Source organism: Megascapheus bottae, chromosome 10 (assembly GCF_031878675.1).
Source record: "Megascapheus bottae isolate mThoBot1 chromosome 10, mThoBot2.hap1, whole genome shotgun sequence".
In the NCBI taxonomy this organism is placed as follows: Eukaryota; Metazoa; Chordata; class Mammalia; order Rodentia; family Geomyidae; genus Megascapheus; species Megascapheus bottae.
The window spans coordinates 42,857,741-42,874,073 of NC_143518.1; the positions used below are offsets into that span (position 1 = coordinate 42,857,741).

General features: G+C 43.3%; 1 protein-coding gene across 1 annotated transcript in view; it reads left to right on the forward strand.

The window, feature by feature from the left end:
* Window positions 1–5,220: 5,220 nt before the first annotated feature.
* Window positions 5,221–16,333, forward strand: part of Capn8 (calpain 8) — a 54,746-nt gene continuing 43,633 nt past the window's right edge. Inside the window, exons 1-2 of the mRNA XM_090339908.1 lie at window positions 5,221–5,457; window positions 8,719–8,788. Of these exons, the coding sequence (XP_090196034.1) occupies window positions 5,221–5,457; window positions 8,719–8,788 (307 nt within the window). The remainder of the gene's footprint in view (window positions 5,458–8,718; window positions 8,789–16,333) is intronic.

The following is a 16,333-nucleotide window of genomic DNA, read 5'->3' on the forward strand; positions in this document are numbered from 1 at the left end:
AAATGTGCTGAGATGTTAGGGACTATGGAGATTTAACTCTCTATTTGATAGCTGTGAGACCTTCTTCTGTCTCCCAAAGACCAAATATCAGTGCACCCAACACCCCATAGATACCTTTTTGTTGTTGTTGTTGCTTTATTTGGTGATCATTTGGAGATAAGAGTCTCACAGACTTTCCTGCCTGGGCTGGGTTTGAATTGTGATCCTCGGATCTCAGCCTCCTGTGTAGTTAGAATTACAGGTGTGAGCCACCATTTCCCAGCCTGGCAGACATCTTCAGGGGGCTACATCAAAACTGCTGTGGAATGCCAAAGCATGACTCTGTCCTTCAAAGGCTCTGGCTCAGTAAGCAGTCTGCACTGAACTTGTGCCCTTCACAGGCCTCTGTGTTGTGGAGCCCCTACAGCCAGGGGAGTCTAACCCTGGTTTCGAGCACAAGGCCTGTGATTGGTACAAATATAACTCTTCCTTTCTATGAAGTGCCGGCTGTAATTAGTACATTCTTGGTCATGCTTCTGCTCCTTTTCTGGGCATGTAAACAAACATGCCGTTCAGTCCAGGGAGTCAGCAGACACCCTCCTGTGTAGCCCAATAAAGGCTTTCCTGGAGTAGGCTTTCCTTGCCTACTGTTTTAGGTGCTGGTACTGGAATTTGAACTCAGGGCATGGATGCTTCCACTTCCAGCTCTTGGGTGGTTTACTGGAGATCAGAGTCTCACATTCTTGCCCAAACTTGCTTTGAATTGTGGTCCTTAGAGCTCAGCCCCCTGAGTAGCTAGGATTACAGGTGTGAGCCACTGCTGCCAGGCTTTCTTGCTTATTTTTGACTTTCATTGTTAGCAGAGGAGCTGAATTGGTAATGTGAGGAAGAAAGAGGTGGCCATGGAGGTAACAGCAGTGACTGTGGAGCTGGCAGACACTGGCAGCAGGAGCAGGAGCAGCGGACAGTCACTGTGGCAGAGCTGGTGGCAGCAGGATAACAATGGAGCTGGTGGCAGTGGCTGAGGTAGCAGAGCTGGTAGAGGCAGCATCAGAACCAGCTCCAGCAGCAGGTTTGAGCAAGGAGTGGAAGGAATGATTACACTTGCCTCTGATATAGAGCATGGTAGATTTGGACCCTCCCCAAAAAATCCTTCCTTAAGCCATTTATGTCAGAAATTTTGTCACAGCAATGCGAAAGTAGCTAAGTATAACCACACAATGACTTTGTGTGATTAGCTTCATCTACAAGTCACTATGTGTGTGTGTATGTGTGTGTGTGTGTGTGTGTGTGTGTGTGTTGCTAAGATTGAACTAGCACTCTGAACCACATCCCCAGCCATTGAGTTTTTGAGAAAGGATCTGTCTATGTATGTAGCCCAGGCTAGCCTCGACCTTAAGATCATCTTGCCAAGTGTTAGGATCCCAGGCATGCACCATAATGCCCAGCTATTTGACTCTTTTTTTAATAGCTAAATACTATTCCATTGCATGTATATACCACATTTTGTTTATTCATTTGCTTGTTGATGTACATGAGGTTGTTTCAGCTTTTTAACCACTGTAAGTCACACTGCTACAAATGTTTGTATACAAGTTTTTGTGTGGTCATATGTTTTCAATTTTGTTTCAATTCCCTGTGAAATGTGGAATGTTGCTGGGGGTTGTCATGCAACTCTATGTTTAGCATTTTGACCAGATTGTTTTCCAAAACAGCCATACCAGATTACATCCATACCAGGAACGTACAAGTAGGCTGCAATTCTCTTGACACTGCTCAGGAGGCAGAACTCTCTGCCAGTGTTTACCCATCTCTTTTCTGAAGTGGTATAAACTTTATTTATTTATTGTCAGTGGTGCAGCTTAACTCGGTGCCTAGGCACTGTCCCTGAGCCCTTCTGCTCAAGGCTAGTACTCTATTACTTTGAGCCACAGAGCCACTTCTAGTTGAATGGGGGTTAATCTGACATAAGAGTCTCACAGACTTTCCTTGCCTGGGCTGGGTTTGAACTGTAATCCTCAGATCTCAGCTTCCTGAGTACCTAGGATTACTGGCATGAGCCACTGGCACTGGGCTTTGCAAGCTTCAATCGCCCCAAAGCCTCTTTGGTCCTTTGGGTTATACCAGACCAATTTCTCTTTCTTGATGAGCAGTTGCTTAGGTCTGGCTCTGTCTAGCCAGGGAGGGGCTGTCTGTGAGGAAGATTCAGCATCTGGCTCAGGGGACGGGCGTTAAGAAAGGAGCGCATTCAACTGGGCTGTTTGCCAAGAATGTTCTTATTGCATTGGTGCTGCCAGGCATGTGTCTGCACGTATGTGTCTGCAAGGCCTTGTCACCTCTGTAATGGATTCTGAGGTTTCCTGGCAGGGAGCTGGTGCTGGCTCTTGTAGGTGTCTACAACATGAGGTGGGAGAGACGTCTGGCCAGGTGGACAAAGACAGCAGGGGCAGGATGCTTCCTCCCAGATGGCCAGCTGATAACAGGTAGATGTTGGCTGTCTGCTCATAAGGGGCTAGTGAGCAGAGGCCTCCCGTCTCCATTCACTGTTCTTTTCGTGACTGAGCAAATGAGGTCTCTATTTGCAATGGCTCAGACCTGCCTGCAAGATGAGGAAGGGCTTGTTTGCAAATCATCTGGATGCAGAAGGTAGACAATTTAGGCAGGTGGGGTTTGGAAAGAAGGAGATTGCTAACCCCAGAGGAATTCCCTTGTGGGGAAGGGAAAATTACCAGCTATACACTTATCAGGCAATTGGAGGCTCATTCTGCCTTTTTCTTTTTCTGAGTCTAGAAGGAATGGGAAGACATAGTAAAGAAACAGTCAGGGGAAATAATTCCATAAGGTACTTAGTGATGAAGTAGGGTGTCTCTTCCTCTTTTCACATATACTGAGGGCCTACTGTGTTCTAGGAGCTGTCTAGGACACAGGGATTTAATGATGAGCAAAACAAATGTGAACTTACAGACTTCAGCGCCTGATGTGGTAGAGGGGTGTTAACTTACTGATGACAGGGGTCGGGTGCAGGAAGGGTAACCAAAGGCTGCCATGGGAGGTGACTCTAAGGGGAGCGATTTAGTGGGGGTATGAAGGATAACCTTAATAGCAGGCCGATAGATGTGTGATTGAGGGAAAAGGGACACTGAGGGGATAAAGAGAAATCTCCAAGGGGATAGATACTAGCCTGAGCCTCTGAAGGTCATTCTGACCTTGCATTTTTGATGAACTCTGGATAGCTACATTTCCCCTTCTCATACCTGGGGAGGAGACCCTGTTTTCTGTGGGCCCAGACCCACCACTGAGGTAAGTGCTGAACATGCAGACTGCTACTGATTTAGGCTTTGGAAGTCAGCTAATCTATGGCCTCTAGAGTGTGGTCTTTTGACTCCTATATAAGCATCATCTATGGGGTAAAGTTTTAAAAACTACAGGCTCCAGACTCTCATGTCCAATCTATAGAATTGTAGATCTGTATTTGGGGGATGAGAGCAATGGTTGAGTCTAGTAAGGATTCAGCATTTGAAGCAAGTGCTTGCGGGAGGGGACTATTATGCAAACTATTATACAAACTGTATGGCTCCTGTACCAAGTTAGCACAAATATGGTGGCTTAAAACAGTAGAAATAGGGATTGGAGGCATGATTCAGTTGGTAGTGTGCTAGCCAATGAACAAAATCGGCACGTGCCAAGTCTGAGTCCCAGTCTTGGACCTAAAAAAGCAAAGAAAGGCAGAAATTTATGCTCTTTGTTTTCTAGGATCTTGAAGTCCAAACAGTCCTCCTGGGCTGGCACTAGGCATGGGTGGGGCTTCTCCTCCTGCAGAGGTCCTAGCTGGAGAGCATAGTCCAGACTCCTTCAGCTCTTGGTGGCTGCTGGCACTCCTGTGTGTGGATGAGTAACTCCCACCACCTATCTTTCTGCAGCTTGTGCAGGGTTTGATCTCCAGGCCTCATACTCATTTAGTTGCTTATCTCATGGCTGGAGCTCAACCACTTGAAACACACCTTTAGTTTTTGCTTTCTGTTGGTTCATTGGAAAGAAGAGTTTCTTGGAGTTGTCTGCCTGGGCTGGTTCTAAAATATGATTCTCGGCTCTCAGCTAGGAATTATAGGTATGAGCCACCAGCACCAGGTTTCTGTCACGTTCTTATGAGCACATTTGTTCTTACTGAGGGCCAGAATAATCTCCTTGTGTCAGTATCCTTCATTTAATAATATCAGCAAATAACCTTTTTCCAAATAAGGTAGCATTTACAAGTTCTAAAGATTAGGCCCTCATATCTTTGGGGGTTCATTTTCGGCAATGTTCAAGTCATTACCACCACCCACGTTCTTAGGGTAGACAAACCCAGGAAATTGGTGTCCAGAGAAATGTCATTCATCTAAGGTCACACAGCCTAAAATTCACTTCTGAAATGAGAACCAAGACTCCTGACTCCCAAGCTTTTTTTTTTGTTTTGCTCTGACTCTGAAGAATAATGCTCTCTGACATCTACTGAAAGCTTTTCATGTACTGTTCTATGCAAATTCCATCCACGACCTCATCATTCTTCCAAATGACCACATGAGGTCAGCTCTCTGAGTATCTGCCATTTTACAGATGAGGAAATTAAGAGGAGAGAAAAGAGGTTAAATAACTTGCTCAAGGTGGCAGAGCTAATTACTGGTGGAGCCAGGATAAAACTCAGTCAGAGGCCAAACCTTCATTCATGAGCAGAACAACCTCTAATTGAGCTCACTATGAATCGACTTCATGAATCACTCTTCTCTGATGTTTTTGCCCTTCTAGAAAATATGGAGCTGAAGTTTTATAACAGGAAAAGAGACCTCTCCAGTCACTGGTCCTCCTCTCTTGCTCAGGACTACTCCAGTACCTTGGTGAATTTTAGCCTCAACAAGATATCTCATCTCAGCCAAGGGCCAAAGTGCAGCCTGAGCAGGCCTTGAAGAAGTAGGGCCTAGCCTAGGTCCTAATGAGTTTCTTAGGCTAATAGCCTAGGACAGATGGTAGAAGGTTCCCAGGAAACCCAGTGTGAAAAGCAGGAGAAGGTGTGGTGAACTCATTTGCTCCTTGAATACATATGTGATCCTGGCTATGACTCACTTTCCTTTGGAGCAAGTCCTCAGGTGAAATGTTTACCTGTTCCACCTGCCTTATGCTGCTTCTTATCTTCCCTCCCAGTGAGACAAGTATCAGAGTTCAGAGCAGTCCTGCCTTTCTAGCCACTGCACAGAGCCCACAGCCATGGCAGCCCTGGTAGCTAGGTTATCCAAGCAACGTGCAGCTGCTGAAGGTCTTGGCTCCCACCAGAAAGCTGTGAAATATTTGAACCAGGATTTTGAAGCATTGAGGAAACAGTGCTTGGACTCGGGGGTCCCATTTAAGGACCCAGAATTCCCTGCATGCCCATCAGCCTTGGGCTACAAGGATCTTGGGCCAGGTTCCCCCCAAACTCAAGGCATTGTCTGGAAGCGACCCACGGTAAGGTGGTGGGCTTGTGGTTGGGTGTCACACAGGATGGAGAGTTTTCAAGTCGAGGAAGAAGTTGAAGAAATCTGGATGGTAGATTGGATTTCTGGATCCCATATTTCAGACTCTTCTCCTTCTGCTTTGTATGTTTAGACAATTTGGCATGCAAAACTTAGGAATGGGGCAAGTTTCATATGAATACTGGTTCTGATGAAGTGGCCTTAGGTCATAGCTTCATTTCTGTGAGCCTCAGTTTTCTCATCTGGGATAGCATTTTTCTCATCTGCTGACAGCATTTTTTCAGTTGGCGTGAGAACTAGAGATAAATCCCAGGGCACAATGGCCAACATACCAGAGGCACAGAATAAATGGGAGTTATCATTGCATAGGGCCAGGCACTTACATGCAGAAACAAATCAGTGTTAGACACCGCCAGCCCTGGATAAGCTGTGCTAACATCTTTGCTGAAAGCACAAGATTACTTAAGGTCAGGAAGGGTTCCATCAAGGCTGGTGGGTCTTTGCATGATCTAATTTAGGTATCAGTGTTCGTTTGGCTACTTTCTCTACTTCCTTTGACATTCATACAGCTTATAACCTTATCACATTACTCCCTCTCCCTCAACCCTGTCTTTACATGGTCTCACTGCCTACATAGATAATTTTAGACTATGGGCTGATTTGTGCCTGTTAACAGGGGTGATAAAATTCAGAGGTTAAGACATTGAAGCCAAGTAACATGGAAGTGAATGACTCCTTGTTGGAGTTTTCAAATGCCTGTTAAATAAATGTGTGTCAAAACTTAACCTCTCCATGCCCCACGATCTCAGGGTGGCTTTCAAGCCACACTCATGCTGATGTTCCACAAAGATTCACTAGAGGACACAGCCGTGTTCCCTGTAGTCTTGTAGATTGTTAAATAGACTCCTGAGTCAGTAAGCATGCTGGTTCTCTCTCTACTGGGGATGGGCCTCAGATTCTGAGAACATGAGCCTATTCCTAAATGCTTTGATTTTGTTCACCAAGAAGCCTCTCAGGGCCCTGCAAACAGATGGGGGTGGGGTAGGATATTACAAGTTCATTCACTGTTTGTATGTATGTATTTACAAAAATTGTGCTAAAATACAGAAAGTGTGAAAGTTACCATTTTAACTGGTGTGTGTGTGTGTGTGTGTGTGTGTGAAAGAGAGAGAGAGAGAGAGAGAGAGAGAGAGAGAGAGAGAGAGAGAGAGAGAGAGAGAGAGAAATAGAGAGAGGGACAGAGACAGAGAGAGACAGAGAGACAGACACAGAGACACAGAGAGAGACTATCCTGGGGCTTAAACTCAGAGCCTAAGTACTGCCTTAGCTTTTTTTTTTTTTGCTTAAGATTTGTACTCCACCACTTGGCCCACAGCTCTACTTTCAGCTTTTTAGGGGTTAATTGGAGATAAGAGTGTCATAGGCTTTCTTTCCCAAGATTCGCTTCAAACTGTGATCCTTAGATGTTCACCTCTTGACTAACTACAGTTACAGGCATGAGCCATAGGCACCTGTCACTCTTCTAGTGTGTATTAACTGTACAAAATAATGGGTTTCATTGTGACATTTGCTGTTCTCTCTTATTTCCCAATTGCCTTCTTTTCCCATTCTGTAAGCTAATGGTCTTTTTGTCCCCCCCTCTAGATTCCATAGAAAAGCAAAAACATGCTATCGTTGTCTTTCTGAGTCTGGTTTTATTTAATCATATATATTTCCTGCAAAAGACAGAATTTCATTCTTTCTGGCAGAGTAGGATGCCACTGTGCATCTATGTCCCATTTTCTTCATCCATCCATTGATTGGCATTTAGGCTGATTTTGTAACTTTGCTATTATAGTGCTGTGCTAACCGAGAGTACATAGTATCTCAATTGTGACCTTGGATGTCACAATTATTCTCTTGGATGTATCCCCGGGAGTGGTATAACTGTTTCTATTTAATTCTTCAAGCTGCTAAACAGAAGGGTGGACTTGGCTGTAAGGGTGACTTGCTGCTAAAGTTCGAAAGACAAATTTGTCCTAATGAAGGTCTCAAGGTCAAACCTGTGTTCTCAAGATGCGCTTTATTTGTGATTTGAAATCCCAAGACAGTTTCTGTCCACTTGTGTTGACCAAGAGCTGCATCCCTATTACAAAGTCAATGCCTGGCTGTGTAGATCGGGAGAGCTCTCAGCACCTGCAACTCAGCTTCCTCATTTCCGCGCCCCCCCACCACGCTGGGTCAGTACCAACCCAGTTCTGAAGCTGTGTGGAATGTACTGGAGGGCCATCGCAGCCTCCTCAGTGACATTTTTCTCTGTCTAAAGGGTACTTTTTTTCTTTTTTTTCAATTAAGCAGTTTATTGATCCTCAGGAGAAATACAGAGAGATAGGAAGTGAGGCCCTGCTGGATGCATAATAAAGATTCAAGATGAGAGGCGCATGGAATTATTGGGAAGTTAAGATAAGGATGAAGAAAGAATGAGAGTTCTAAATTAACCAAAACTCTTCTGCGTATATATGTCCACTCATCTCTTCCTGGTGTGCTGTAGCACATCAGCACTTGCTGACCAGTAACTGAACTGGAAAATCCAAAGTATCTCTCTCTCTCTCTCTCTCTCTCTCTCTCTCTCTCTCTCTCTCTCTCTCTCTCTCTCTCTCACACACACACACACACACACACACACACACACACTCTGCACAGAGTCTGGGGTGTGACTTTGCCGGTGGGCAGAAGCCAATTGGAAGCAGGTGAGTAGAGGAAGTGCAGGTCAGACATGTGTCTCTCAGAGTTGAGTTCTCTGCTTCCTGACACCTCCATGATCCCATGAACAACTGAGATCATTATCCCTTAATCAAGTATTTAATGAGTGTCCACAGGGTGCATAGCATTTTGCCAAACATTACTCTAATCATCTCTCTGGGTAAATAGGGGTGTTGCCTGAATTATATTTCATTGCATTATTATCATTGAGTTATTTGCCTTTCTCTTACCTTCCACACACCCTACCATCTTTTCATATCCACAAAATAATAAAAATGCTGGTCACAGCAGGGTCTCTGGGCTCCAGTTCCTGCTCTAGGGAGTCCTGACCAGGGCACTGGGCTTCAAAGACCCACAATGGGGTCTCTACAATAAAATGCATTTGTGATAAACCTACCTCCTAGGGTTTTCTTTTTTTTTCCAGCTCTGAGTTTTGTGCCTGTGATATTCATTCACCCTGACAGCCTCTGTCATTGCTGGGGCATCTTATGACTTGTGTTTTGTCTTTCAGGAATTGTGTCCAAATCCTCAGTTTATCATTGGTGGAGCCACACGCACAGATATCCGTCAGGGTAGTCTAGGTGAGTTACTGGGGTGAGTCCTATTTGTTTTGGGAGAGGGCAGGTGAGAATGTAGAACAAGCAACAGCAGATTAAGGTGTTAGCCTTCACTAACTAAATGCCAAAGGTGGTTTGCCCATGTAAGAGTGTGGTTTTGAGACTGCTTGGACACTATGGATCTGAATACCACAATAGACATTTGGTTCTCCTTCAAAAGAGATTTTCTGCCAGCTCATTCACACTCTTTCATGCCAGAGTGAGGAGCCAGGACTAGATTCACAGAGCAGATAACTATAAACTCTGATGTGTGTGTGTGTGTGTGTGTGTGTGTGTGTGTGTGTGTGTGTGTTTGTAGTTGTCATTAAGCAGACACAGGTACCTATGAAATGATTGTGTCTATATAATTGTAGATGGTCAGAGTAGACAGCTTTGTAATTAGTAAGAAAATAAAAATCCTGTCTTTCTGGTCAAACATTGTTTTGGGATCCTAGAACTTTCATTTAAGGGGGCTGAGGCTATAGCTTAGTGGTGGTAGAGCATGTACTTAGCAAGTGTGAGGCCCTGGATTTAATCCCCAGTACAAGAAATGAGCTCACAAAAAAAGGAGAAGAAAAACCCCATCATTTCTAAGCTATCCTATTCTTTTTAAAGTCAGGTGGAATTGGACTTAGGAAACCATTTCATTTTTATAAATCTAAGATTCACTTTGTGGATCCCTTAGTTCTCTCTCAAATGGGAATTTTTGCATGGCGTTGGGCAATGCTTTACATTTTATGGGACAACATGACCCTGAGTTGAATTCTCTTGGCTACCATTGCTGTCTACTTACCACTGCATGGTTGAAGTACTTAATATGCATGTATGAAACTAGAGCAATGAAACCTATTGGAATAGTTTTAAGAAGGGGAGAGGAGAGATGAGAGTGACAGAGGGGGTGAGTTTGACCATTGTACTTTGTATGAATCCATGGAATTGTCACATACTTTGTATGAATCCATGGAACTGTCACAAGAAAACCCCTCTTCTACAATTAATAGATACTAATAAAAATACTAAAAAATAGGACTGGAAATGAACTTTAATTGGCAAAAATCAGCCAAAAAAGTAGAAATCTAAGCATTCATGTTCACCCCATAACCTTTAATTTCTTAGGAAGTGTCCCTTCCTTCTCTTTTGTCCTTTTTCAGCCAAGAAAACCATTTATCTTCAGCTTGTTGAAAACTATTAGGATTTTGAAAATTGTATTTTATTTGAAGTGCTTTCAATATTCTGTCTTCTAACTAGGGTAGCAAATGTTTCCCCAGCCAGAGCTCATAGAGTATGGCTGCAAATCACAGAGAACAATTTGAAGTGAGTGACCTGCCCCTGATAAACTCCGACCTTCATCTCCCCAGCTCTAAGGGCTCACAGAGGGGTAGCATTCTGACCTTTCGTGTTCTGGGTGAGTGTGCCCTTTTACTTCAAGCTAAACAATTCATCACATTTAGTGTGCATTCCAGGGAAACACAATTTTGAATGTCTGCCTTAATATCTCCTTGTGAGGGGTGTTTTAACTTTGAGAAAGGTTTTTAATGAGTGCTTCTCTAATTGATTGGTATGGAGGGATTGTCCTTTGAATAACTTTAAGGGAAAAACATTGAGGGTTCTCCAGAAGGGGCGGGGCAGGAGTGTTACCATAGAGAGTGTGCATGGTGAGTGGAGACCAAGGCCAGAAGAGTAGGAAATGAGCTTAGTTCTCAGAATCCAGCTCACATCAGAACCAGTGAGGCAGCCACCACCATACTAGCTTTTCATGAGTGGAGCAGAAATGGGCTGTTGTGTACCTGAGAAGGACTGGGTGCTTGGAAGAGTCTTGGCCATAAGCTCAAGCAGGCAGAGAAGTAGGAAGCTCACAACTCCCTCCTAGGGGGGAGAAGACATGGTCTAGTAGCTGCCTTCTGTGTGGCCTATGAGATCTGAGCCAACACTGGCCCAAGAAATGTGTGGATTGTACAAAGGGGAAGATTTCACTGGGCACAGGTGGGTTCTGGAAGAGCAAAGGTCCTCAACAAACAGCAGTTGTTGAATTAGGGCAGGTTAATGGTTGGTTCTTGCTTTGTTGGCTTTTCAGACTTCAACTCAGCTCCAGGGTGGCTACTCCAAGTTTTTAATTTAATATTAGTATTATTTCTAGCAATGATGTAAAGGATGTCTTTTTTTCACAGAGTTCTGTATTATTATTTAGAGTATGACAATTAAAACAACTAAAAACATACCTAGTGAAAAATAATACTTCTCACCTGTCTCCTTCTGGTCTCCATCTGCTTCCTTGTAACTGCCTTGTAACTGCTTTTCAAACATTCCTTCAGTGCTTTATTATGCAAATTAATGCAAATCGATGCCCATATTCTAATTTCTACCCAATTCTATTCTAATTTCTTTCTTACATTGTTGCAGCCTATTATAAATATTGTTTGCACCACTTTTGCTATTGCATCACGTTAGCAAATATCTTTCCATATTGGTCTATAAAGACCTTTGTTCTCTTTGCTTTGCTTTGTTTGGATGAGACAAAAAAAAAAAAGGACTGGGTTGGCCAAACTAGTTTAGAACTCAAGATCTACCTGCCTCAACTTCCTGAGTGCTGGGATTACAGTCCTGTGTTACCACACTTGGTTTGGTGCACACCAGGTGTTTTTGGTGTTGGTTCTGAACTAGGGCCTCCTATTGGATGGGAAAGTCCTCTACTCTGTGAGCCATGCCTCAGCCCCCCGGTGCACTTTTCATCTGCAGGTCCACACTCTTTGCCTTAGATCATTATTAAGATACTTGAGTATAGTCTAAGTCAGAGGCTGCTTGTGTTTTTCTTTCTTGCTTATGAGTTCTACTCTTGATAGGATGAATTAGACAGCTGGAGTAAATGTAACCTGAAGTACATACTAAGTTTCATGCAAACCACTTTTCTGCACTGATCTGTTCCCGGCTTACTGACACTGCTAGATAGGAATACAAAGATGTTTAAAAGTGCTTATTGACCCTCAATAATGGAACAATGTTCTAAAAGTAGAACCCAAATGGTGCTGTGGAGAAAGGCACAGAGAGAAGCCTTTACCAACTGTTCATGACGTCCTATCATCCCTACTGGTATTCTTTTTTTTTTTTTTGCCAGTCCTGGGCTTGAGCTCAGGGCCTGAGCACTGTCCTTGGACTTTCTCAAGGCTAGAGCTCTACCACTTGAGCCTCAGCACCACTTCCGGCTTTTTTTTCTATGTATATGGTACCGAGGACTCGAACCCGGGTCCTCATGCATGCTAGGCAAGCACTTTAACCACTAGGCCAAACTCCCGGCCCTCCTACTGGTATTCTCAGAGCTGGCCTGTCTCTTCTTGACTTGGCAGTGCCTGCAAAGTCGACCTGCCACCTGGGCTCTAGTTCTTACCTTTGCTCATCTGTAGGCAGGCAAATGCTAAGATGGGGTATCATCTGTATCTATGATTGTGAAAATGCAACAGAATTTGAGATGTCTTTAGGTACTAGGGGGTCCAAGGCCACATGCCTTCTACAAAAGTAGAAGACCTGAGTCTCTGGTAAGTAAACTTTGATGAATATAGATAGAAATTAGATTATTTACAGAATAACACAAACTATAATATTTATCCAACCTTTTTATCTATTAGGTGGCCTGCCTTCCTTCCTTCCTTCCTTCCTTCCTTCCTTCCTTCCTTCCTTCCTTCCTTCCTTCCTTCCCTCCCTCCCTCCCTTCCTCCCTCCCTCCCTCTCCTCCTTCCCTCCCTCCCTCCCTTCCTCCCTCTTTCCCTCTATCTGTTCGTCTTTTTCCTCTCTCTCATTAGAGTATCAAACCTGGGCCCTCCTGCATGGTAGGCAAGTGTTCTATCACTGAGTGAAATCCCAAGCTAGCCCTTCGAGTGGTTTATGTTCCTTAAGGGGGCTGTGTTCTACTTTGAAGGACTTGGTAAGTGTAGAGATGTTTTCCTCTAACATGCCTTCTCTAGTTTTCCCTCCCAGTCTTATGTTTGTGCTGAAGTGTACTTATATTATCTCTTCTCACTCACTTTTCTATTGACCTCATTTTCCTTCACCTCTGTGGAAAGGCTTTTCCCTCCTTTGTAATATGTATCAAGTTGCATGTTAGACCCTGTATTCCTGTTTTGAGAAGACAGTGACTGGACGATTTCATATATCCCCAAAGACAAAGAACCAATAGCACTGACCGAAATTCATTGCCTTCTTGTATGCATCCCTCACATCGATTTTCCTTCATAAGCCGGGGCTCCTGAACGGAGCAGGGACTGGACTCCTGGAACAGGGGCTGGCGCACATGCTTGTCAGTAATTGGGAGGAGTGCATTTCCAGACACCTTTTGATCTGTAGCATCCTTTAAGGACTGGAGCGAAGTAAATCAATTCACTAGAACTGGATGCTTACTTTTAATAAGCAATCAGGGAGGCCTCAGAGAACATAAAGGGCCAAATCTGCTCATCGATTCTGGTGAGCACTGGGTCAGACATCTGGGAGGCAGGGAACACCGTGTATGCAGCTCTGTGTGGCCCAGTGGGCTTAATTGTGATGTGGGGAAAGTTTGATTTGCTAATGGGGTACTTCCTCTCTTCAGTGCTTCCCTTCTTCTCCCATTTCTTGTCTTTCTTTTCTCTTTTGAGAGCACTTGGTGCTCTCAAGTTGTGTTCCGCCTTTGTCTTTTCTACTCTGGACCAAGACACTCTGAACAACCTTTATGCTTTAGTGTGAATTAAAGACAGTGTGTTACAAGAGGACTTGCATATTGAGCAGTATGTTAAGAGCATGAAGGAATTCTACATTGTTACTTCCACTAGCCCTCACTAACTTGTTTCTTTCTGGTACCAATAGAAGCAGTGAAACAGTTATATTACTTTCATATCACAAAACAGTTGTTAAAAAACACTACTTCTGCTCACCAGTACCTCATCATTATATATGCTTATTGGGTCTTTCCTCCAAATCTTTTGTAGTAGTGAAGAAGCACAAATATTTATTACAATGTTTAAAGGCTTTTGGGGGGATAATTCTCATTTGAATTATTTTTTATAGTTGCATTTAAAAATCTTATACATTCAGAAGCGTTATTTTGAGAAAAGTTAACAGCCCTGCCCTGTGAGAATGTCAAGCTGTTGTCTGTCTACTAGGCAGATGTTTCTTTTGCAGAAGGGGATTTTGTCAGTGGTCTCCTATTCAGTTTTATCTGCTCAAATTGAAGAAGATCCCAAGGATTCTTTAGTTTGTAAGAGTAGGCTCAAGCAATTCTCTGGGTCTCCTGGGAGGCATTCCTTTAACCTTAGGAAGAGATGGTAGCTCTAGGCGAGGGACTGTTCTCAGAATTCTGTCTCATTTAGCAAACCTAGGGTTTGTTCTACAAATCAAATTCTACAGGGTGTCTGATTTCGTTTATTGGGGAGAGGGTGGGAAAAGGCTGCGGCTTAAATTCAGGGCCTAGGTCCATCCCTACCAGATTTTTGGTGGTTAATTGGGGGTAAGAGTCTAACAGACTTTCCTGCCTAGGCTGCTTTGAACCATAATCCTCAGATCTCAGCCTTTGAGTAGCTGTGATTACAGGAGTGAGCCACTAGTGCTTGGCTTCTATTTTACTTTATGGCATTTATCGCCATTTGGCACATACATTTATTTATTGTCTTTTTCACTAAAAATCTACACTCCATGACTTCAAAGATTTTCTTTCTACTGTTGGATCCTTGAGGCCTGCAATTATACTTGGTACATGTTCCGTATAAGCATGAATTCACAGAGGAAAACCAAGACATGTGAAAGGGTATCAATGTATGTGAATTAATGCACCTTCTATCTGGCAAATATCATGTAACCCTTTTATTAATTACAATAAAATATTTAAAAAAACAATTCTTTTGGAGGCCAGAGTCTCACCACATAGCCTAGGGTAACCTCCGACTTGAGATGTATCTACCCAGCCTCCTGTCTGCTGGGATTGTAGATCTATACCACTACGTCTGCCCAGCTCACACAGGAAATCATTAGTAGATACACCTTTAGCATACCTGCATTGGCTGTTGGCTGATATATTTTCTCTATAGATAACTAGAGCTATGGCTACCATTCCTACAAAGACTTTCTTTCCTCTCTCCTTACATTCTTTCTGATCTTAAATACCACATTCAGGATCTTCCCCCTCCCTAAAAATGCCTTGTTTTCTGTTCACAAATTTATTCCTAAGGGTGTTCTTGCATTTTACATCTGAGTTGACTTTTCCTCATCTCAGCATGTTTGGGGTAAAAAAGTCTCTTTATCCTGCCATGGGGGCTTTCTATTTAATATTTCTGTGTACTTCAAGAACCCAGATAGACATTTGGAAGCCCCGATATTTCTAGCACTGAATATTCTTAGCACTTAAAGAAGTGATGAACTTTTGGCCATTTTAATATTATATTCAACCCACATGGCAATGCTCCATTTTTGTGTCTCTCCATGCGACTTTCAGTTATGCCTGTACCTTATCATTGTATCTTACTACTTATATTTTCATTTTTCCCCTTCCATTACACCTGACTTCTGGCATTTTTTTTTGACTTCTGTCATTTTTTATTTTTTATTTTTTTTGATAAATCCGAAGGGTATTATAATTAAACCCAGTTAGCAAGCCAACCCCTTTCCCTTGAGCCTGACTCTGAGTTGTATTTACATAAGGCCCAGATATATTTACTGAATGATTTTTCTATCTCTGGTGGATCACTTCAATTTTTTATAATCTACCAGAAAATTCTTCACCCCCCCCCCACAAACAGCATTAAAAGTCTGATATAAACCTGGGAGTAGGGGAGAGAAAGACAGAAATCCCTTAGCTTTATGACATTGAATCTACTTTCTTCAACTATCACAGGAATCGGGTTATCATTGGTGTGGAGGGCTATATACACAACCTGAGGAAATTCTGACATAATTAGAATACATTCTCTTGACTATGAACTCTCCTCTTCTCCCATCTCCTCCTTGCCCTCCCTTGTTCTGTCTTCTCCTCTCCCCTCTCCTCCCCCTTTTACTTTCCCTCTCCACTGCCATAAAGCAAAAGGATTCTGATTCAGAGATGACCTGCTAAACTTTTCTTCTGGTTCTTTTTTTCTCCTTTTCATTTGAAGTTCATTAACTCTCTGGGGGTGCTCTGTAGTTCTTGGAAAGTACAGATTCCCCAGCTCAAAATTGTCCCTGGGCAAATGTCATGATGGGTTATAGCCGCCCTCCTGGCTGAGCTGCTGTGGGTTCTGCTGTGGTCCTGAGAGGCCCCTCCTGGGTCACCATGGGAACTAGGAGTTGGAAGTGCGAGTCGACCTGTGGGGGGGCAACAGAAGTGGATCATTTAGTGTACTTTATTATTACATGTAGTACAGTCACCATTATTTTGAGGACATAAAAATTATAGTTGCCTTAAAGTGAGTCACATTGCCATTGCTCAGAAAACTAGCAGTAGGACTTGAGTTTAAGCTTTGCTGTTGTTTCTGTTAGGCCTTAGTTAGGTTATTCGAAAAGGAACTGCCTTCTGGTCTTCAGACCAGAAAGTTTATT